The sequence below is a fragment of the Heptranchias perlo genome, chromosome 7, assembly GCF_035084215.1.
Source record: "Heptranchias perlo isolate sHepPer1 chromosome 7, sHepPer1.hap1, whole genome shotgun sequence".
Lineage (NCBI taxonomy): Eukaryota > Metazoa > Chordata > Chondrichthyes > Hexanchiformes > Hexanchidae > Heptranchias > Heptranchias perlo.
The window spans coordinates 75,567,648-75,590,635 of record NC_090331.1 but is presented as its reverse complement, the minus strand read 5'-3'; the positions used below and the strand labels follow the sequence as shown (position 1 = coordinate 75,590,635).

The window sequence follows — 22,988 nt, the reverse complement described above, 5'->3', positions numbered from 1 at the left end:
ATGTTTTCTTTCGCACTGAAGGGCACCCTCCACAGAAACAACTGATGCAGCAAGCCTGGCAGAACATAACTGACAGGGTTGCTGCTGTCTGTACCACAAAGAGGACCTGGATCCAAATGTGACAGATCTGAAGAAAACTCCCAAGGTAAAGCTATATGTGTGTGCTAGCATAAAAAATTAACACTGCACTTTAAGGAGATCAGTGCCTGACATGTGAGAACCTGGCTGGCCTTTAACATTCAGTTGAAATTGGTGAGGTTAGCCTACACATTTGCATTGTGTGGGAAAGTTACAGCCTCTCCCTTAAATAGTATGCATCAGCAGATTTGCTTTGGTAATGAAGTGAATGCCTACTGTGCATGAGAACCCGCATCATCAGGGGGTGGGGGGGGGGAGTTAGTGCAGAGATTTAAAGGGATGCCCTTCAGTTCAGGAATTTGCAAAATAGTTGCCCCATCCATACAATTCCAGCCAGCATAACTGTGCATGCAATGACTCAGTGGTTAGCCCATAAATCATGCTGGAAGTGCACATGTTTAGATGACAAGTTGGGACAGGGTCAAGATCAAGGTCAGGATCAGGATCAGGTTCAGCTGTGATGTCTCCATACAGTGGAATAGCCAGCTGATCCTCACATGAATAATGGGTGCTTGAATGAGGCACTAGAGTGCACCTACTGCTCATGATACTGTACCCCAAAAAAGAATTAATGTCTTCAGGAGAGGGAAGGGAAGAAAATTAGTAGATGTTATCCAAGCCTATATCCTACAGTATTCATTCTTGACCAGCTGCTTTAAAGTAATATAGCACCTTTCATGACCTTAGAACTTCCCAAAGTGCTTTACAGCCAATGAAGTACTTTTGAAGTATAGTCACTGTTGTAATGTAGGAAATGCGGCAGCCAATTTGCTCATAGCAAGGTCCCACAAACAGCAATGAAATAATGGCCAGATAATCTGTTATTTTTTGAGGGATAAATATTGGCCAGGACACCACGGAGAACTCCCTTGCTCTTTTTCAAAGCAGTACCATCTTTTACGTCCACCTGAGAGGGCAGACGGGGGCTCAGTTTAATGTTTCATCCGAAAGACAACACCCCCAACTCCCTCAGTACTGCACTGAAGTATCAGCTTAAATTTTGTACTCAGGTCTCTGGAGTGGGATTTGAACCCATGACTGTCTGACTCAGAGATGAGGGTGCTATCACTGAGCCACAGCTGAAATGTATAGTTTACCATGAGATTTCCCTTGTCCCAGGAACTCAGGAAGCATCATGCTCCATACAGAATTTGACCTCTGTGTATACATATCCTTATCTTCAGTCTTGTTCCTAATCAGAGTAGAATTGCCAACCCTCCGGAATTGTCTGGGAGTTTCCCAGGATGGAAGATGAATCTCCCAGGCACCGCTGAGAGTAATCTGGGGGAAAATAAGGACGTAGGTTCACACCATCGTGCATCACGGTGAAATTATGACTGATCTCTAATCTATATTGTTTTTCCGCTGTTAAGCACCCCGTGTTACAGGACAACTGGTGGTGTAATAGGCGGACACAATGATTGTTGTGTTCTATTGCATTATGTAGATTAAATTGTGGCTTATCTTCCAGCAACTGGCTGAAAACGTTTTTTAAAAAATCATTCAACAAGACAGAAAAACCAAACTGTCCCTACCCCTTCCTCGAAGACAATAACATTTTCGTTAGTGGATTATGATTGGATTCGAGCTGCTTGACAACTTTGATTGGCTCGTTTCCCTCCTTGTGAAAGGTGGATTTCCACAGTCAGATGCAGGAGTGAGCAGGTCCCACACCACCTGTTGGTACTTATTGACTGTGCTGTACATCTGAGCGGCAAGAAGTCGTAATTATGAAAAGCTACAGCTTGAACCTTCTCGCTCTATCAGTTTGAAATTTCTCTCCTCCACAGCTCAAGCTAATTCGCTGTCAGGGGGTCAGGCTGAAGCCTCCTGAGCATTCCCTTTGCGTTAGTCTGCGCGTGTTCTGAAATGTTTGTGAACCATGTCAACAGTCCCAGAATCCTGGAGCAGGAATGATGTCCAATAGAGCTGCCCACACTTGCTCAGTGAGCAGGATGGGCTTCTCAGTAACGTACAGGCTGCTCAGTGCAAACTGCGGACAAACGTCACATGATCAAACATCCAGGAATGCATCCAACCAGAGTTGGCAACCCTAAATCAGAGACATCTATATCTCAAAAAGAAGAAATTAATTAATTGATTGCTTAATTGGAAATAGAACCAAGCTGTAATGGTGAAAGTGCCAGATCTCAAACACTTGGCCACCAAGCAACCTAACCACACCGGCATTATCACAATTATTAACACCTTCCTCTGTATCCATAAACAGTCTGAAAAAACATACTAACAATCGGATGAAGGATCTATGATGTTAGTGAGAGAATATTAATTTCAGTGGAGGTTGCTCTTAGGTGTTTACTTAGACAAATGACAATATAAATATCAACCACGAGGTACTATATTCTTTTTGAAAATGCCTAGAACGTGCATCGTCTGTAAAGATTTTGTGAGGCATGTTTTTGTTGTAACAAACTTTTAATTTATTTTTATTAACAAAATGTACACTTCATCAATTTGGCATCTTAAAAGATTGATTGAGTCATTCACTACTACAGCTGCCATTTAGTATCATACCCACTGTGGTTTCTGACGCTCAGAAAATCACGAGATTTCTGTTGTTATTGCAACCATGCAAGACGGTGGCTGCAGGAAGTGACATCACACAGCCGTGTGAGGTGAATAATCTAATTAAGTTGATTGAAAAGAAACTACTTCTTGCATTAGCAATTGCTGCATTTTTTTTTCAATCAACTTAATTATAATAGACAATTACACATTTCTCAAACTTTACTATAGGATGCTTGCAACTGACAGTGAATTCAATATAAATATACAGCTGGCCCCAGGAACTCCAGAATATTATTGTTATTTTTTCTTTCTTCCTTTTTTCTTTCCTTTCTTTCCTTTCTTTCCTTTTGTGCCTTTGTCTTTCCCTTCTTCATTTTCTGCTTCCTTTGAGGCTTTCGCTTTCTTCTTGCCCAGTGGTGTTTTGGCATACCAATCCTGCAGTAAAAAGACGAGAGTTTACACCTGATGCGCTGCTATGAATATTGACCCATAATGTTGGTTTCAGTGTTCAAAAATCAAGCTGATGGAACAATACTGATTTGTTCAATGACCTGTTTTTTATAAGGGGAAATGGCTGAAATGGATACGAGAACCTGACGACTGCCAGCATCTACAGTTGAAGCTACAGGATCACTTAAACTGCGGGGATATAAACAGCGCGGAGAGAGCGAGAGTCCAGTCGGTGAGCGGCGGGAGAGAGCGAGACCAGAGCGGAGATATAAACAGCGCGGAGAGAGCGAGACCAGAGCGGGGATAAAAACAGTGCGGAGAGAGCGAGACCAGAGCGGGGATAAAAACAGTGCGGAGAGAGCGAGACCAGAGCGGGGATAAAAACAGCGCGGAGAGAGCGAGAGTCCAGTCGGTGAGCGGCGGTAAAGAGCGAGACCAGAGCGGAGATATAAACAGCGCGGAGAGAGCGAGAGTCCAGTCGGTGAGCGGCGGGAGAGAGCGAGACCAGAGCGGGGATAAAAACAGCGCGGAGAGAGCGAGAGTCCAGTCGGTGAGCGGCGGTAAAGAGCGAGACCAGAGCGGAGATATAAACAGCGCGGAGAGAGCGAGAGTCCAGTCGGTGAGCGGCGGGAGAGAGCGAGACCAGAGCGGGGATATAAACAGCGCGGAGAGAGCGAGACCAGAGCTTACTCTGAGAGCGAGACTCTGAGACCAGCGGCAGAGTTCAGGGTGACGTCACCAGTCAGAAAGTGACGCGGCACAGGGGAGGCAGCTGATTGGTGAGTAGGTTCAGGTGAGTATTTCTACCATTTTACTGTAAGTAAAGTAATAAGAAAGGGAAGATCTGCAGGTTTTATAGCAGATAGTGTTTTTTTTTAGTGAACCTAGGTCCCTAGTATAGTTAACATTTTCTAATTTCAACGTAATTTAAAAGGGGTAACTAAGCTAAGGCAAGTCATGGCAGCAGACCTCGCACCCGTGATATGCTCCTCCTGCAAGATGTGGGAAGTCATGGACACTACCAGTGTCCCTGCCGACCATGTGTGCGGGAAGTGTGTCCACCTGCAGCTACTGACCGATCGTATCTCGGAGCTGGAGCTGCGGGTGGACTCACTGTGGAGCATCCGCGATGCAGAGAAACTCGTGGATAGCACGTTTAGCGAGTTGGTCACACCGCAGGTAAAGGGTATACAGGCAGGAAGTGAATGGGTGACCACCAGGAAGAGTAAGAGATGCAGGCAGGTAGTGCAGGGGTCCCCTGTGGCCATCCCCCTCTCAAACAGATATGCCACTTTGGATGCTGTTGGGGGGGATGACTTATCAGGGGAAGGCAGCAGCAACCAACTTCCTGGCACCACGGGTAGCTCTGCTGCACAGGCTGGGAGGAAAAAGAGTGGCAGAGCTATAGTGATAGGGGACTCAATTGTAAGGGGAATAGACAGGCGTTTCTGCGGCCGCAACCGAGACTCCAGGATGGTGTGTTGCCTCCCTGGTGCAAGGATCAAGGATGTCTCGGAGCGGCTACAGAACATTTTGGAGGGGGAGGGCGAACAGCCAGCTGTCGTGGTGCACATAGGCACCAACGATATAGGTAAAAAAGGGGATGAGGTCCTAAAAGCAGAATATAGGGAGTTAGGAGGTAAATTAAAAAATAGGACCTCAAAGGTAATAATCTCAGGATTGCTGCCAGTGCCACGTGCTAGTCAGAGTAGAAATAGGAGGATATTTCAAATGAATACGTGGCTAGAGGAATGGTGCAAGGGGGAGGGATTCAAATTCCTGGGACACTGGAAACGGTTCTGGGGGAGGTGGGACCAGTACAAACCGGACGGTCTGCACCTGGGCAGGGCCGGGACCGCTGTCCTAGGAGGAGTGTTTGCTAGTGCTGTTGGGGAGGGTTTAAACTAAAGTGGCAGGGGGTTGGGAACCTGAGCAGGGAGAGAGAGGAAAGCGTAACAGGAAGGGACAGAAGGTATGGAGTAATAGGTAAAGTGTTAAAAAAGGAAAAAGCAGGAACTAAGCGTCACAAAACAGATTTGAAAGTTCTTTATCTGAATGCACGTAGCATTCGTAATAAAATGGACGAGTTAACGGCACAAATAACTACGTATGGGTATGATCTTGTGGCCATTACAGAAACATGGCTGCAGGGTGACAACGACTGGGAATTAAATATGCCAGGGTATTTAACAATCAGGAAGGACAGGCAGGAAGGAAGGGGAGGTGGGGTGGCTATGTTAATAAAGGAAGGAATCACTGTAATACAGAGAAATGATATTGGGACAAAGCATCAAGATAATGAAACAGTTTGGGTGGAGATAAGGAATAATAAGGGAAAAAAAACATTAGTGGGCGTAGTATATAGGCCTCCTAATAGTTGCAACTCTGCTGGAAGAAGTATTAATCAGGAGATAGTCGGGGCATGTAATAAGGGAACAGCCATAATTATGGGGGATTTTAATTATCATATTAACTGGACAAATCAAATTGGGCAGAGCAGCCTTGAGGACGAGTTCATTGAGTGCATCAGGGATGAATTTCTTGAGCAGTATGTAACTGATCCTACAAGGGGGCAGGCAACCTTGGACCTGGTCCTGTGTAATGAGTCAGGATTAATTAATAATGTCCTAGTTAAGGATCCCCTTGGAACGAGCGACCACAACATGGTTGAATTCCATATCCAATTAGAGGGTGAGAAGGTTGATTCTCAAACAAGCGTACTGAGCTTGAATAAAGGAGACTATGATGGTATGAGAGCGGAATTGATTAAAGTGGACTGGGAAAATAGATTAAAGGGTAAGACGGTACATGAGCAGTGGTGTTCATTTAGGGAGTTATTTTACAACTTTCAAAATAAATATATTCCACTGAGGAAAAAAGGGTGTAAAAGAAATGACAGCCACCCGTGGCTAAGTAAAGAAATCAAGGATAGTATCCGACTAAAAACAAGGACATATAAGGTAGCCAAACTTAGTGGGAGGATAGAAGATTGGGAATTCTTCAAAAGACAGCAAAAAGTAACTAAAGGATTGATTAAGAAAGGGAAGTTAGATTATGAAAAGAAATTAGCAAAAAATATAAAAACAGATAGCAAGAGTTTCTATAGTTATATAAAAAGAAAAAGGGTGGCTAAGGCAAACATAGGTCCCTTAGAGGATGAGACCGGGAAATTAATGGTGGGAAACATGGAGATGGCAAAAATGCTGAACAAATATTTTGTTTCAGTCTTTACAGTAGAGGACACTAAGAATATCCCAACACTGGACAAACAGGGGGCTCTCGGGGGGGAGGAGCTAAATACGATTAAAATCACTCAGGAGATGGTACTCAGTAAAATAATGGGACTCAAGGCGGATAAATCCCCTGGACCTGATGGCTTCCATCCTAGGGTCTTGAGGGAAGTGGCAGTAGGGATTGTGGATGCTTTGGTGATAGTTTTCCAAAATTCCCTGGACTCAGGAGAGGTCCCGGCAGATTGGAAAACTGCTAATGTAACACCGTTATTTAAAAAGGGTAGTAGGCAGAAGGCTGGAAATTATAGGCCAGTTAGCTTAACATCTGTGGTGGGTAAAATTTTGGAGTCTATTATTAAGGAGACAGTAACGGAACATTTAGATAAGCATAATTTAATAGGACAAAGTCAGCATGGCTTTATGAAGGGGAAGTCATGTCTGACAAATTTGCTTGAGTTCTTCGAGGATATAACGTATAGGGTGGATAAAGGGGAACCAGTGGACATAGTGTATTTAGACTTCCAGAAGGCATTCGACAAGGTGCCACATAAAAGATTATTACTTAAGATAAAAAATCACGGGATTGGGGGTAATATTCTGGCATGGGTGGAGGATTGGTTATCGAACAGGAAGCAGAGAGTTGGGATAAATGGTTCATTTTCGGACTGGCAACCAGTAACCAGTGGTGTTCCACAGGGGTCGGTGCTGGGTCCCCAACTCTTTACAATCTATATTAACGATTTGGAGGAGGGGACCGAGTGCAACATATCAAAATTTGCAGATGATACAAAGATGGGAGGTAAAGTAGAGAGTGAGGAGGACATAAAAAACCTGCAAGGGGATATAGACAGGCTGGGTGAGTGGGCGGAGATTTGGCAGATGCAATATAATATTGGAAAATGTGAGGTTATGCACTTTGGCAGGAAAAATCAGAGAGCAAGTTATTATCTTAATGGCGAGAGACTGGAAAGTACTGCAGTACAAAGGGATCTGGGGGTCCTAGTGCAAGAAAATCAAAAAGTTGGTATGCAGGTGCAGCAGGTGATCAAGAAAGCCAACGGAATGTTGGCTTTTATTGCTAGGGGGATAGAATATAAAAACAAGGAGGTATTGCTGCAGTTATATAAGGTATTGGTGAGACCGCACCTGGAATACTGCATACAGTTTTGGTCTCCATACTTAAGAAAAGACATACTTGCTCTCGAGGCAGTACAAAGAAGGTTCACTCGGTTAATCCCGGGGATGAGGGGGCGGACATATGAGGAGAGGTTGAGTAGATTGGGACTCTACTCATTGGAGTTCAGAAGAATGAGAGGCGATCTTATTGAAACATATAAGATTGTGAAGGGTCTTGATCGGGTGGATGCAGTAAGGATGTTCCCAAAGATGGGTGAAACTAGAACTAGGGGGCATAATCTTAGAATAAGGGGCTGCTCTTTCAAAACTGAGATGAGGAGAAACCTCTTCACTCAGAGGGTGGTAGGTCTGTGGAATTTGCTGCCCCAGGAAGCTGTGGAAGCTACATCATTAGATAAATTTAAAACAGAAATAGACAGTTTCCTAGAAGTAAAGGGAATTAGGGGTTATGGGGAGCGGGCAGGAAATTGGACATGAAGCTGAGTTCGGATCGGTCAATGCCCTGTGGGTGGCGGAGAGGGCCCAGGGGCTATGTGGCCGGGTCCTGCTCCGACTTCTTGTGTTCTTTAGATTTGTGGTTGGGATCAGATCAGCCATGATCTTATTGAATGGTGGAGCAGGCTCGAGGGGCCGATTGGCCTACTCCTGCTCCAATTTCTTATGTTCTTATGTTCTTATGTTCTTAAACATGTCTTTTGCTGATGTACATCTTTTCTCCTTTTGTTGCTAATTTTCTCTATAATCCCCTCTCATGAAGAAGCGGACTCCTTGATGACGTGTGGTCCCGTGGGCATCAGTCATTGGGGTAGAAGTTAGTCTTGGCCGGTAGGACAAAATGGACGGTATCGCATGGGCCGTCTATTAGATGCCTCACCTGTTTTCAGTTCAACTGAACATCGGGCGGAGCATATAACGGGTGGCTCATGTGATACCACCCTACTGCCCGAGACAAATTTCTACTCCATTTTGTTCAAGCGGCAATTCTTTGCTCATGAGCTCAGGCAGTAAGTATTGGTGGGGCATTCAATCAAAGTCCAGCCTGATCTTGTTTTCAGCTGATGTGCTGCTGTCCACACATTCATGGTGCCAGGGGTGGCTCAGTGGTAACACTCTTGACTCTGAGTCAGGAGATCATGGGTGCCATCTACAGCTGCCATTTGGTATCATTCCCACTGTGGTTTCCGCTGCTCAGAAAATCACTAGATTTCTGTTGTTATTGCAATCGTGCAAGATGGTGCCATCTTTCGGATGAGTCATGAAACCAAGGCCCTGTCTACCTGCTCAAGGTAGATGTAAAAGATCCCGTGACACTATTCAAAGAGCAGGGGAGTTCTTCCGGTGTCCTGGCTAACATTTATCCTTCAATCAATACCACTAAAACAGGTTATTTATCTTATTGTTTTATGGGACCTTGCTCTGCGCAAATTGGCTGCCATGTTTATCTGCACTATAACAGTGACTACATTATTGGCTATGGAACGCTTTAGAACACTTTGAGAATGTGAAAGGCACTTGATGGAATGAAAGTCTCCTCTTTCAGTTGGCCATAAGGTCCCATGTGAAAGCAGTTTATGACAATCTCTAAGAACCAAGTTCTCAGTAATATAAAACACTGAAAGATGTTCTACCCAACATGCCACCAAGGCATCTTTCAGTTTCTTCTACTCCAAGTAGATTAGTAGATAATCATTTTGCAAATGGCATGACTAGGCTAACACCATGGTAAAGTTTATATGCAGTTTGTTGAACTGGTGAAAAATTAGCAAATACTCCAACACATGAGAACAGGAAGATGAATTGTGAACTATCAAAATTTTCAATGCACCAATGAAGACACTGAAGTTCAGTTATCGCTGGTAAATATTCCAAACAGTCTCTAATCACACAACATCATCACTGTTGTGAAGTGCTAACTTCATCACAAACTAAACTGAACTCTTTTACTGTACTTTTGAAAACAACGGCTATAAAATTAAGCCCAATAAGTAGCTCCCCTGATGGTTTCTGAAGATAAACGGCCAAGTGTGATTATAAACAGAAAATATGGGAAATACACAGCAGGCATGATAGCAACTGAAAATAGAAACAAAATGGGTTAACTGACCAAGGATGTCTACCTGTTTAACCTATCTTTCCTCTTTTCAGATGCTGACTAGGCCAACATTTCTAATTCTAGCTTTTTATCTTAACGTAGTACAATACAGAGCTGTACAGACCATTAAATCACAAGTCTGATTCATGGTCTGTGCTTGGTTATCTGATCTGAAGTCAAGGTAAGATTCGAGCTGGACTGTGATGCCCGCCCCCTTGTAGCTCCCAAGATCAATTCGCCTGCCAACACTGACTTCAAGGCTTACACATGAAAAATGGTCAATTTGGCGTGGGACCAGTGGGTGGCTGGTGGAACTGTTCTGCCAGCATAACTCAAGGCCTTGAAAAGAGGGGAGAACTGTGGTGGTGTCGGTGGACTGCCCACAGTATCATTCTTGCTTAAACATGCCTAATCATCACATGCCTTGCTGATTTTGGACCATTTGCACCATTGACAGCATGTGCCCAATAAGTGAAATAGTCCTGGAAATGCACTTTGTATTTAAACCTAAAAAAATACTACTGGAACTTTGATTCACCTTTTCCTCTGAAAAATCGTGGACACTAAAGGTAAGACTGCCAGTAAACTTGAGCAGGCCACCTTTTTCCTTTGCTTCCTCTGTGTGGGAATATACCAGGCCCCTGCTCAAAATCTCTCCCTTTATGGTGGGACAGAGATGAGGAACTTGGCATGTGGAAAATCACCCTGAATCCTAGAACACCAACCAATGTTTGCCCCTGGTTAACAATTTTTATGGAACGTGCATCTCTCTGAAACCACAAGCACACTCTCTATGTTGCTTAAGTCACCAATTGAATATCAACTGTGATTCTTTATAAAGTTGATCCTTACCTTGAATGATTCCTCCTCCTCTTTGTATATAGGATCTTGCTTGGCCAGAGGAGTAATAAACTCTACTGCAGTTAAAGGTTTTGTGTGCAGCTGCTTTATGCGTCGCTCAGTTAGAACGTCCTTTGCGGCTTGGCTAAGGTGTCCCTGGGTATAGCCGTCGGTGACCTTAGCTAGGGAACTCAGGTCTAATGAACTGGTCAGGATCCCACCATTTTGCTGGATTATGCTCTGCCATAACACTGTCGCATGAAACATGAGAGTTCCAATTAGTTTGCTATCGCAGTAAGTTACATTGGAATGCATTAGTGATAGCTTGGAATTTACTGTTGGTAATATCGGTAGATGAATGTTTAGTCTGTTTGCATCATATTCCATTGTCTGCCACTTTAGCAAATGTGTCAACTTGTCTTTGTTAAAATAGCAGATAAAGGAGGGTAGTACAAACATGTTTCAGTGTCCACCTGCTGATATTGCCATTAGTAATTTCTGGAATGTAGCAATATGCGATAAACATCATCACCGTACAAGATATTTTTGTTTTGTATACACCGGACAGACATTTGGGCCTTGAGTTTCCTCTGCATGTAATCTGGACGCAATCAAATTATGGGTCTCAAAAGATTGCGATTGCAGGTTCTTAAACGTATTGTGCCTGATGTGCGTGAAGGATGGTTAAATGAGTTGAAACTTTAAATTTTAAGACTCAATGAAGAAATATACTAGTGTGGGTTCAGTTGTTCCTAGGTTCCCCGATTGTTTCTGCTGGTTTCAGCTGATTTATGCCAATTTATGCCCATTTTGAGTTTGGGCGTATTCTAATGAGATTGGGAGGATACTTTGGCGTTTTTCGACATCGGAAGCTTTGGGCGCAGCTTCGAGTGCTGCTTCTGTGTTGCGCCCACAGAGGAAACTCCAGGCCTTAATGCTTAAAGATTCAGGCCAATGAGGTCAAGAATGATTACCTCAATGGTGAAGTATGCTGGTGTCTGAGTTGGAGAGATTTTTTTTTCAGGATGCAAGCTCTATTTAAAAACAAAATCTGCACTCAGCAGATAGTGCTGTGATATTCCAGTTCAAATAAAAGCAGGCTGAAATTTTGAGAGCAGGGGAGGGTGGAAGTTGTGATAATTAACTCATCAAACAATGATGGGATTTAGTAAGTGTGGCAAAGTACACACACACACTTGATTTTTCAAAGCATGAACCTATTTAGTTTAAAAATTGGTGTCAGGAAGTGCACTTTCCCTGAATGGATCTAGAGATGTAAAGTTAGCATGGAACGGGAGAATTCACCACCAATTCCACTCCCCCTCTCAGCTTTTCACATGGTGAACTCCTGATTTTAGTCAGGAGGCCATTTATAAATCAGCTGAAACCAGTAGAAACAATCGGGGAACCTGAACCCACACCAGAATATTTATTCATTGAGCCTTAAAATTTAAAGTTTCAACTCATTTAACCATCCTTCATGCACATCAGGCACAATATGTATAAGAACCTGCAATCACAATCTTTTATGACGCATAATTTGATTGCATCCAGATTACATGCAGAGGAAACTCAAGGCCCAAACGTCTGTCCGGTCTATGCAAAACAAAAATATCTTGTATGGTGATGATGTTTATAGGTGGTGCTGAGTAACTGAAAGGGGAGAATCTGAGGACTTTAGACAACTTGAGGCACTAGTCTACTCTCATGCACCGTCTCTTTCTCTTGCTGCCCTCCCTCCCCCTCACCCCAAGAGCACTGATATAGAAGTGAGTGTTAATGACAAGAGTACTTGCTCAGAGGAGTTACTGAACCTCAGTACAAAGGAGAATTCACAAGCCCAGTGCAATGTCAACACTATTGGGAACCAGCTTATCCCAGCCAGCACTCTGAGTTACTGAAATAAAAATAGAAAATGCTAGAAATGCAGCATCACCTGTAAAGAGCAAAAGACAGGTTAATGTTTTGGGTGTAGACCCTTCATCAGTGCTGCTCCGAGTTACTGACTGTTTCTCTGCTGATGCTATTCCAGCTGCTTCAGTGTTAAGCTCAGTAACTGCTCCCGGCCAGTACCCTGTCAATAACTCAACCTCTACTAATATTAGTCCAACTCCTTCACATTGTTGGGCTCCTTCCAGCATTCAGCCAGCATTCCTAACAGTAATCCCTCACACTGACTTGTTTGATAACTAAGATTTCCATAGTTTTGATTTAGCAGTTCCTTCTCCCACTGTAAACATGAGCTTGTAGAGATACCTTGCACAGCAATAGCCTCATTGGTGTTTCAGATACAAGCAGAGGTTTACCCGGGCCTGTGTGCAAGCCCACCGGATCACCCAGACACAGTGAATATTGGAGAATCGGGCGGGTCAGGGCACACACCTGTAAAGGGGCCCGCCTGAATTTCTTTCCATTCATTTAAATGGAGGAAAAATCGTCAGGTTTCTTCACAGACATGGCTTTTGACCCGCCGGGTTTTCTGCTATTCGCTGCCCCCAGGCGATCCAGTGCAGCTGGACATAGACCCTGGAACATCTCCTCTCTAGGAGGGTTCATTTGTTGCTCCCTACTCACCAAATCGAGAAGTATAGTCTGGTCTAGGAATGAGCACAATTTTCTGGAAACTTCGACAGAAAGACTTCAATTCTGCATCGAAGGGTCGTTTTGTCGTGCCCACAATGAGAACACGGTCTCTTGCTTTAATGGATTTGAGTATATTGGGGAAAGATTTCTTTAAACGTTTCGGTTCCAGCTGCACAAAATGAGATAAAGGGAAATTTGATGCCAAAGGCACAGAAAAGCAGGTCAACTCTGATCAACTGAATTTCTCTCAATCTTTTTAAAGAATGATAAAACGTGAACCATGCAAGCCTTCATTAAACCAGCTTGTTTCAAAAGGGCTGACAAGTATGGTTTGATATTTTACGAAGTGTTTTGTTCTGTAGATGGAAATAAAATATGATTTTATGGGTTGTTTGTCTCGCATAGAGCTATTTTAGAATGTTATAGTGCAGCAATGGGGCAAACTGGATAGATACTGTGCTATCGATCTATACATATAAATAGTCTTGCATCCAGTAAGTCCATCGTTTACAGAAAGGGTCACAAATGCAAAGGGTGTTACGCTGCATCCGATTAGTTCATATATTATATTCATAAAATAGCAAGAAATCGGTACTGAACAAGTCTTAAAAGAAAGAAAGCTAGTCATTTTCTATTGACCTTCATAACGTGGGCCCTGAAATTCTGAGTAGCACGATCCTCTGCCAAAGTGAAGCAGGGAGGATTTCCATCCGCTCTATGGTCCCGACAATGACGCTATCAGAAATTATGGTGCCAGCTGATTAGAACAATGCTGGCAAGTCGCACTAGCAATTGGTGCACTGTGCTTGGGAGGCCTGGAAACAATGTTGGTGAGGGGGAATCAGAGGAAGTTCTGAGGCGCATAAGCTGGATCACTCTTACAGCGGAACTAGTATGCATGAAGGTGAAGACAGGATTAAGTAGCAATCTTCTGGGGGTGTGGATAGCAAGCATGTGGAAGGAGTGGTACCTGCCTAATCCCCACCATCCCCCTGAAGTGGTAAATCGAAAGGGAGGCCTTTTTGTTCAAAATACCCCCATATGTTACAGAAAAAAATAACCTTTACTGACGTTTGTGTAAAGATGTTAGTTTAACTAGTTACAGAGAGATCCTGGAGCCAGATCTCCCCCCGGATCGACTATTCTGGTCGTGCAACTGATGGGCAGCATCTATGTGTCCGAGAGCAGCTCCATTAGAAATAATGAGGACTGCAGCATCAGACTGATCTGAAAGCTGCTCCACAGTGAACTCTGGGAAACTTTAGTTGGGGCTGTGGAGTGATTTCCTGGGGTCATTCAGCTCTCAAACCAGTTTGAAGTCGGAACCCCTTATCGGTCCTAGAGAATCACTTGGAGATGCATCGCGATAGTCACTGTTGGTAACAGCACCAGAGTGGTCTAGCAGGGAGAGATGATCAAACTCAAGGGTCTCCTTGTGGGTAATAATATTGGTGTTTTACAAAAACATCAAAGGAAATTCTAATGAGTATGTTTTCTTTCCCCAATAAAATAGGTGAGTATGTTGTACATTTACTTTTTTCTTTAAATTATTCTTTTTAAAGATTGAGACAAAGCAATGTTTTATTCTGTAGAGATTTACAAAAGGCGCCGTGTACTCCACGAGACAGAGTTGTTGTTTTGTGATTTGGGTCTGAAGCAGTTGGCGAGTCCAGTTTTGAGGTGGCCTGCTTGGTGTTCACATAGGGAGGAATTGTAATTAGTAGAGGAAGGCTTTGCCTATTGTGTAAGAAGTTGTACTGAGAGGGACAGACTATGCCAGCTCTTTTATTATTACAATGTTGTTAAAAGTCCTTTTTGGGTCTTATAAACATCATAACCTGCTAATTTAACCATTTTATTACCCACGGCCAGCTAACAGCCTCAATATCGCTTAACAAAAAGACTTTGCACATACCCGCTTCTCCAACTTTGGAACCTTCTTGTAGAAGGTTTTCTCTGCATTGTCAATCCACACAACTGAAGGCTGCAACAGGCAGGCAACCTGAGTAAAAGCACAACACAAGCAGGGTTAGAACTAATACAGACAAGTGCACATAGGATCCAAAACAGTGGGCATAAGGGGAGAGTGCACCCAGCAACTCACTTCGAAGGCATCTTATTTAACCTGAAAAACTAAACAGCGGGATACCTATAATCCACAACATAATCCACAAAGCACAAATGTTGCTCTTTATCAGATGACAAGGGAACGAGAGGAACCCCAAGCTGCTGACACATATTATAGTGGTCAGATATTGCCCACAAGGAGAGGGACCCCAGACTGCTGACACATATTATAGTGGTCAGATATTGCCCACAGTGAGAGGAACCCCAGACTGCTGACACATATTATAGTGGTCAGATATTGCCCACAGTGAGAGGGACCCCAGACTGCTGACACATATTATAGTGGTCAGATATTGCCCACAGTGAGAGGGACCCCAGACTGCTGACACATATTATAGTGGTCAGATATTACCCACAGTGAGAGGAACCCCAGACTGCTGACACATATTATAGTGGTCAGATATTGCCCACAGTGAGAGGAACCCCAGACTGCTGACACATATTATAGTGGTCAGATATTGCCCACAGTGAGAGGGACCCCAGACTGCTGACACATATTATAGTGGTCAGATATTGCCCACAGTGAGAGGAACCCCAGACTGCTGACACATATTATAGTGGTCAGATATTACCCACAGTGAGAGGAACCCCAGACTGCTGACACATATTATAGTGGTCAGATATTGCCCACAGTGAGAGGGACCCCAGACTGCTGACACATATTATAGTGGTCAGATATTGCACACAGGGGGCAAGTGGAACCCCAGGCTGCTGACACATATTATAGTGGTCAGATATTGCCCACAAGGAGAGGGACCCCAGACTGCTGACACATATTATAGTGGTCAGATATTGCCCACAGTGAGAGGAACCCCAGACTGCTGACACATATTATAGTGGTCAGATATTGCCCACAGTGAGAGGGACCCCAGACTGCTGACACATATTATAGTGGTCAGATATTGCCCACAGTGAGAGGGACCCCAGACTGCTGACACATATTATAGTGGTCAGATATTACCCACAGTGAGAGGAACCCCAGACTGCTGACACATATTATAGTGGTCAGATATTGCCCACAGTGAGAGGAACCCCAGACTGCTGACACATATTATAGTGGTCAGATATTGCCCACAGTGAGAGGGACCCCAGACTGCTGACACATATTATAGTGGTCAGATATTGCCCACAGTGAGAGGAACCCCAGACTGCTGACACATATTATAGTGGTCAGATATTACCCACAGTGAGAGGAACCCCAGACTGCTGACACATATTATAGTGGTCAGATATTGCCCACAGTGAGAGGGACCCCAGACTGCTGACACATATTATAGTGGTCAGATATTGCACACAGGGGGCAAGTGGAACCCCAGGCTGCTGACACATATTATAGTGGTCAGATATTGCCCACAAGGAGAGGGACCCCAGACTGCTGACACTCATGTTTGATCAGTCAGATGACTGCCACAGTTAGAGAAGAGATGAGAATAAGTCACCTGCTTGAGCAGCAGTGTATGGTTTTAAGAATCTTAAAGGGAGAGGAAATTTAATTAAGAAAACAACACTGGGGCCAAAAATCTGCGGCCGTTCCAGTGGAATCCGTCTGTAACTTTGGTACGAGTCCATCAGAAATGCTGGTAACTAGTCTGAGACCTAGTTACACCAGATCCTGACTTAGTGCCAAGGTTTCCAAAATGACCTTGTGCAGTGGAGCTTTCTTAGGGATCTGGCACATTTTTTTTATATTATTCGTTCATGGGATGTGGGCGTCGTTGGCAAGGCCAGCATTTATTGCCCATTCCTGATTGCCCTTGAGAAGATGGTGGTGAGCCATCTTGGTTGGCACTGGTACGCTAGGTGAGACCAGGTGTACCAGCTGACCAACTGGTTGTTGTGGGCCCCACCTGGACAATTAGGGCAGAGTTGTGGCCTAAATCCCACAGATTAATTTATTTTTTATGATTTTAAGGTGGCTTCTTTGTAAGGGGGAGCCATGGGGCTCTTAAACTTTTCCTCAGGGTGGGAGGAACTCAGCAACCCCTCTCCCACCCGGGCCAGGACTCATCTGCTGGACTTTCCGCCCTCTTGGGTGGCTGGCTCATATATCGCAAATATATGCCTAGCCACTGAAGCGATGCAAATCATGTAACCCCCCGACCCTGCGAACTTTGACAGGGTCAATGGCGGAATTCAGGGGTGAATTTTCAGGGCCAATTTTTTTTCAATAATCCAACTATTTTGCTGCCATTTAAAATATCTTTTTCAATTTGTCTATTCTCCCTCACATTAACAGAAATGACAGGTCAATTTCACTGATGGATGTCATCAGCTACAAACATGAGATAAACCATCAGACACGTGAAACATCCTTTGTTTAATATCCTTTTTACATTACCGATCAACACCAGCAGGGTGTGCTGTAAGCTGCTGGATGCTGATACAGAATTTTGGATTCGGTCACACTCCAAAGGAGATTTCCTCTGTGTGCTGTGTGCAGGAAAATTGTAAATGCATTTAAAAAGAATACTTTGTGCACAAAGGAAATCTCCCACACTCCAATTTTCTTTCATCCTTAAATGTGTGACTCATGCTGGGGTATAGTTCTGCAGGTGCCTACTGGAGCATGGTTCCACGGGCATATGCAGGGGTATGGTTCCACAGGTACCTACTGAGGTATGGTTCCACAGGTACCTACTGAGGTATGGTTCCACAGGGTCCTACTGAGGTATGGTTCCACAGGTACCTACTGAGGTATCGTTCCACAGGGTCCTGCTGGGGTATGGTTCCACAGGGTCCTGCTGGGGTATAGTTCCACAGGTACCTGCTGGGGTATGGTTCCACAGGTACCTACTGAGGTATGGTTCCACAGGTACCTGCTGGGGTATGGTTCCACATGTACCTACTGAGGTATGGTTCCACAGGTACCTGCTGGGGTATGGTTCCACAGGTACCTGCTGGGGTATGGTTCCACAGGTACCTACTGAGGTATGGTTCCACAGGTACCTGCTGGGGTATGGTTCCACATGTACCTACTGAGGTATGGTTCCACAGGTACCTGCTGGGGTATGGTTCCACAGGTACCTGCTGGGGTATGGTTCCACAGGTACCTGCTGGGGTATGGTTCCACAGGTACCTGCTGGGGTATGGTTCCACAGGTACCTGATAAGGTATAGTTTCACAGGTGCTTGCTGGGGTATAGTTCCACAGGTGCCTGCTGGGGTATAGTTCCACAGGTACCTGCTGGTGTATGGTTCCACAGGTGCCTGTGGAGTATAATTCCACAGGTACCTGCTGGGGTATAGTTCCACAGGTACCTGCTGGGGTATAGTTCCACAGGTACCTGCTGGTGTATGGTTCCACAGGTGCCTGTTGAGATATGGTTCCACAGGTGCCTGCTGCCTTTTAGTCCCTGGTCAAAGTGGCCATTCTACAGAGTCAGCAGGTTATTTGACCTGTGAGTGATGTGGGAAGATTATAATAGCTGAGGCTGTCTTGTCCTTACCCAACACCACACCATTTTTCACTGGATATGAATCAGGAGTGGGAACCCTGGCTGGTGTGATCACCCATTCAGTTTTGGATCAATGTGTCCAATTCCTGGGATGACTGCCTAGTAACTTTTAGAATCAAAAACTGATGTTAAGAAGTTTTGGTTTCGAAAGGCGTATGAAAACCAGTTTCACATTCACACATGGAAGATCTGACCAGTTGTGCGAATGCAGAATCAGACCTTTGTACATACACACCATCTTTAAATGCTCCACCCTGTCTGGTTTTGCACTGAGCAGAATGTGGTAACCCGAACCTTTCTCATCCTTAGCCCAAGGGTACTGCGGACAATCGTTGCATCCCACAACTGCCCTGCTAGGATCAGCTAACTGAGCACAGACTGTGACTCACATATGAGATGTCCCTGTAAATATCTATCATTTTAAAACTAAAGTTGTCAATTTTCTCTGACATTGAGTTCTAGAATGTGAATTTGCATCTTTGTGTCCCCCATTGAAAGGTTCCAATCTCTGTTAGGCTATCAGACAGAACTTGGCATGTGGAGCTCAGGGAAGGGTGAGTTGTTCTGATCCAGTCTCCTGCATCTCCTTTTGGCCAATTCAAGAGCGGCAATGACTAAGGCCTAGGGGCAGATTGCCTGAATTATCCTGTGGGAAGCAGCTGTAATGGGGAGAGGCAAAGTACCTTCAAAGTACAAGAAAAACAAATGGCCTATTAGAAACGGAGAAACATGGGCAAATGACACATTTAATTTGCCACATCATCTAATTCACACAAGCTCTGAAGCTGAAGCCTTTGCCTACAGCTGAGGTATAGTTCCACAGGTGCCTGCTGAGGTATAGTTCCACAGGTGCCTGCTGAGGTATAGTTCCACAGGTGCCTGCTGAGGTATAGTTCCACAGGTGCCTGCTGAGGTATAGTTCCACAGGTGCCTGCTGAGGTATAGTTTCACAGGTGCCTGCTGAGGTATAGTTCCACAGGTGCCTGCTGAGGTATAGTTCCACAGGTGCCTGCTGAGGTATAGTTCCACAGGTGCCTGCTGAGGTATAGTTCCACAGGTGCCTGCTGAGGTATAGTTTCACAGGTGCCTGCTGAGGTATAGTTCCACAGGTGCCTGCTGAGGTATAGTTTCACAGGTGCCTGCTGAGGTATAGTTCCACAGGTGCCTGCTGAGGTATAGTTCCACAGGTGCCTGCTGAGGTATAGTTCCACAGGTGCCTGCTGAGGTATAGTTCCACAGGTTCCTGCTGAGGTATAGTTCCACAGGTGCCTGCTGAGGTATAGTTCCACAGGTTCCTGCTGAGGTATAGTTCCACAGGTTCCTGCTGAGGTATAGTTCCACAGGTGCCTGCTGAGGTATAGTTCCACAGGTGCCTGCTGAGGTATAGTTCCACAGGTTCCTGCTGAGGTATAGTTTCACAGGTGCCTGCTGAAGTATAGTTCCACAGGTGCCTGCTGAGGTATAGTTCCACAGGTGCCTGCTGAGGTATAGTTCCACAGGTGCCTGCTGAGGTATAGTTTCACAGGTGCCTGCTGAGGTATAGTTTCACAGGTGCCTGCTGAAGTATAGTTCCACAGGTGCCTGCTGAGGTATAGTTCCACAGGTTCCTGCTGAGGTATAGTTCCACAGGTGCCTGCTGAGGTATAGTTCCACAGGTGCCTGCTGAAGTATAGTTCCACAGGTGCCTGCTGAGGTATAGTTCCACAGGTGCCTGCTGAGGTATAGTTTCACAGGTGCCTGCTGAGGTATAGTTTCACAGGTGCCTGCTGAAGTATAGTTCCACAGGTGCCTGCTGAGGTATAGTTTCACAGGTGCCTGCTGAGGTATAGTTCCACAGGTGCCTGCTGAGGTATAGTTCCACAGGTGCCTGCTGAAGTATAGTTCCACAGGTGCCTGCTGAGGTATAGTTCCACAGGTGCCTGCTGAAGTATAGTTCCACAGGTGCCTGCTGAGGTATAGTTTCACAGGTGCCTGCTGAAGTATAGTTCCACAGGTGCCTGCTGAGGTATAGTTCCACAGGTGCCTGCTGAGGTATAGTTCCACAGGTGCCTGCTGAAGTATAGTTCCACAGGTGCCTGCTGAGGTATAGTTTCACAGGTGCCTGCTGAAGTATAGTTCCACAGGTGCCTGCTGAGGTATAGTTTCACAGTGAATGATGACATCCCTTTGCAAAAAAGAAAGTGGGGGGGGGGGGACTTTCCATAATCTTCTTCCAGCTATGTAATGTGGTATCACACATTAGCTTGCAATACCCACACATGGATAGAACTTCACAAGGGTAAAAATAGCCAGGAAGAGTTAAAAACAATTTTTAAAAACCTTGAGATTTAGTTGACTTCTACAAATTTGTTTGTATCATTTCCTGAATTAGTAATTTATTATTTTGTTTTTGCCATACTTTCGTCATGCTGAAGGTTGCTGTTGGCACTTTAACCCAAATCTGAATAAAACCGTACATAAAACTAATACAAAATTCCCACAGGTGATTTTGAATCCAACATAGTGTTTTGGTCTCACAGTTAACAATGTAATATGAGTCCTCCCCTTCTCCACATTAGATTATAGCTTGATGCTCACTTCTAGATATCTAATATAATATTTTCTGTACAAAATGACTTGAACCCTTCAATTAAATTCAAACCTTCAACTCTTGATATCCATTATTCTATATATTAAACAACTAAACCCCTTAATATCCATTTTTCTACATATATAACCATCAGATCCCTCAATTAAATTCCAACCTGTAATGCATCCACCCTGGTAACCCCTACCCTCTATTATATCTCTGCCTCATTATTTTAGAATATATTATACCCAAACTAGAAAAGATACATTTCACAGTGATGATTTACTAATCTGCAGTGACACTCAATCAGTGTCAACTTCTGAAACTGTTAGATCAAAGTCACACAGCTAGTTTACATAAGCGAGCTCAGCTGGGGATTTATTACTTGGGTTGAATCCTACTGCTTGCAGTAAGGAACACACCACAGGAAAGGTTATTTGAAAGTTCACTGACCTGGAAACATCACACATCAGTGACAAGGAACAGCATAACCCAGCCTGTCCAGAGTAACCCTCTCTCCCAGTCTTTGGTACATATGGGCAATGTTGTTTTACTGTTAATATCTACAGTCGCAGGTCTGAATGTCAACATAGACTAACATGCCTGGTCTCCTGCCATATCTTGTGAAGGGGTTGTTTAGTATTCCAGCAGTGGTAGGAGATGAAGGGAACACAAAAGTCCAAATGCTCATTCAGCTACGATTCAAATTCATATACCTACTTAATGCTGTAGCTGTTTCACATAGACTTTGCCCCCAGATGGTGTAGCACTTGAAATAAAAAGTGTTGGTGAATTTTGGGCTAACCAAGGTGAGCGATGTTAGCACTGGGAAATGAACTGCTTTCTTATTTCGAGCACCAGTGTCAACATCAGGTATTACTATGTCAGGTACAACATAGACAGCTACAGGAGTAAAGCTCCCTCTACTCTGCTAACAACAGCATAGAAATGACTACTGCTCTGTTTAAAATATATTGATTGATGCCTGTGTTAAATTAGAAGAATGTCATGTAAACATGTTACCTATCTGCTAATATCAATGAAGAATTTGTAGGCTAACAGCCCCAGTGGAGAACCACCTGCATCAGTGTGGACATCTTCCATTTCCCACCAGTCATTCTAGTGCCCTCCCAATGTGAGACTGCTAAATTAATACAGACCAATGTCAAATTAGGGAGCAGTTTAGGGGCCATTTATTGCTTGTGAACTTGTGTCCACTAAGATTCGAGTTAAGATTACACCAAATTCTAAAAAACTCAGGGATTAGTAGAAGGTTTTTATATATATGATATAAAAATAACTGACCTAGGTGAAATGCTGAGGCGGTAACAATTCTGGTATCCTTCATCATCGCTGGGTCAAAATCCTGGAACTCCCTTCCTAACAGCACTGTGGGAGAACCTTCACCACACAGACTGCAGCAGTTCAAGAAGGCGGCTCACTGCCACCTTCTCAAGGGCAATTAGGGATGGGCAATAAATGCTGGCCTTGCCAGCGATGCCCACATCCCATGAATGAATTTTTAAAAATTGTCAGTATGTTATTGGTTATCCAAGCTTTGAATCTGTTTATATACAAGCATTAATTTAACTGATATGTCATAATGCCACTACATTTGTAGATTATGTGGAATCAATCGTATTTAAGAAACTACTGGAAAAATGAAGAGTTCCAGGAAAATCTGTTTATAATTGGAGATGGTGTGCGTGTCTTAGAATCACATTGCTGTGCTAGACCAGCTCTCAAATGCATGCCCAGGAACAAGTTAAAGACTGTTCTAGATGGAAGGCAGATATTAAGAATTCTTTCCTTCACACTAGCCAAGCATCAAACTCC

The 22,988-nt window shown here is 44.2% G+C and overlaps 1 protein-coding gene across 1 annotated transcript in view; it reads right to left on the bottom strand.

Annotated features, from left to right (window-relative positions):
• Window positions 1–2,555: 2,555 nt before the first annotated feature.
• Window positions 2,556–22,988, bottom strand: part of iqca1 (IQ motif containing with AAA domain 1) — a 189,280-nt gene continuing 168,847 nt past the window's right edge. Inside the window, exons 16-19 of the mRNA XM_067987925.1 lie at window positions 14,918–15,004; window positions 12,994–13,171; window positions 10,432–10,670; window positions 2,556–3,102 (exon numbers count right to left, since the gene is read on the bottom strand). Of these exons, the coding sequence (XP_067844026.1) occupies window positions 2,965–3,102; window positions 10,432–10,670; window positions 12,994–13,171; window positions 14,918–15,004 (642 nt within the window). The 3' untranslated portion in view covers window positions 2,556–2,964. The remainder of the gene's footprint in view (window positions 3,103–10,431; window positions 10,671–12,993; window positions 13,172–14,917; window positions 15,005–22,988) is intronic.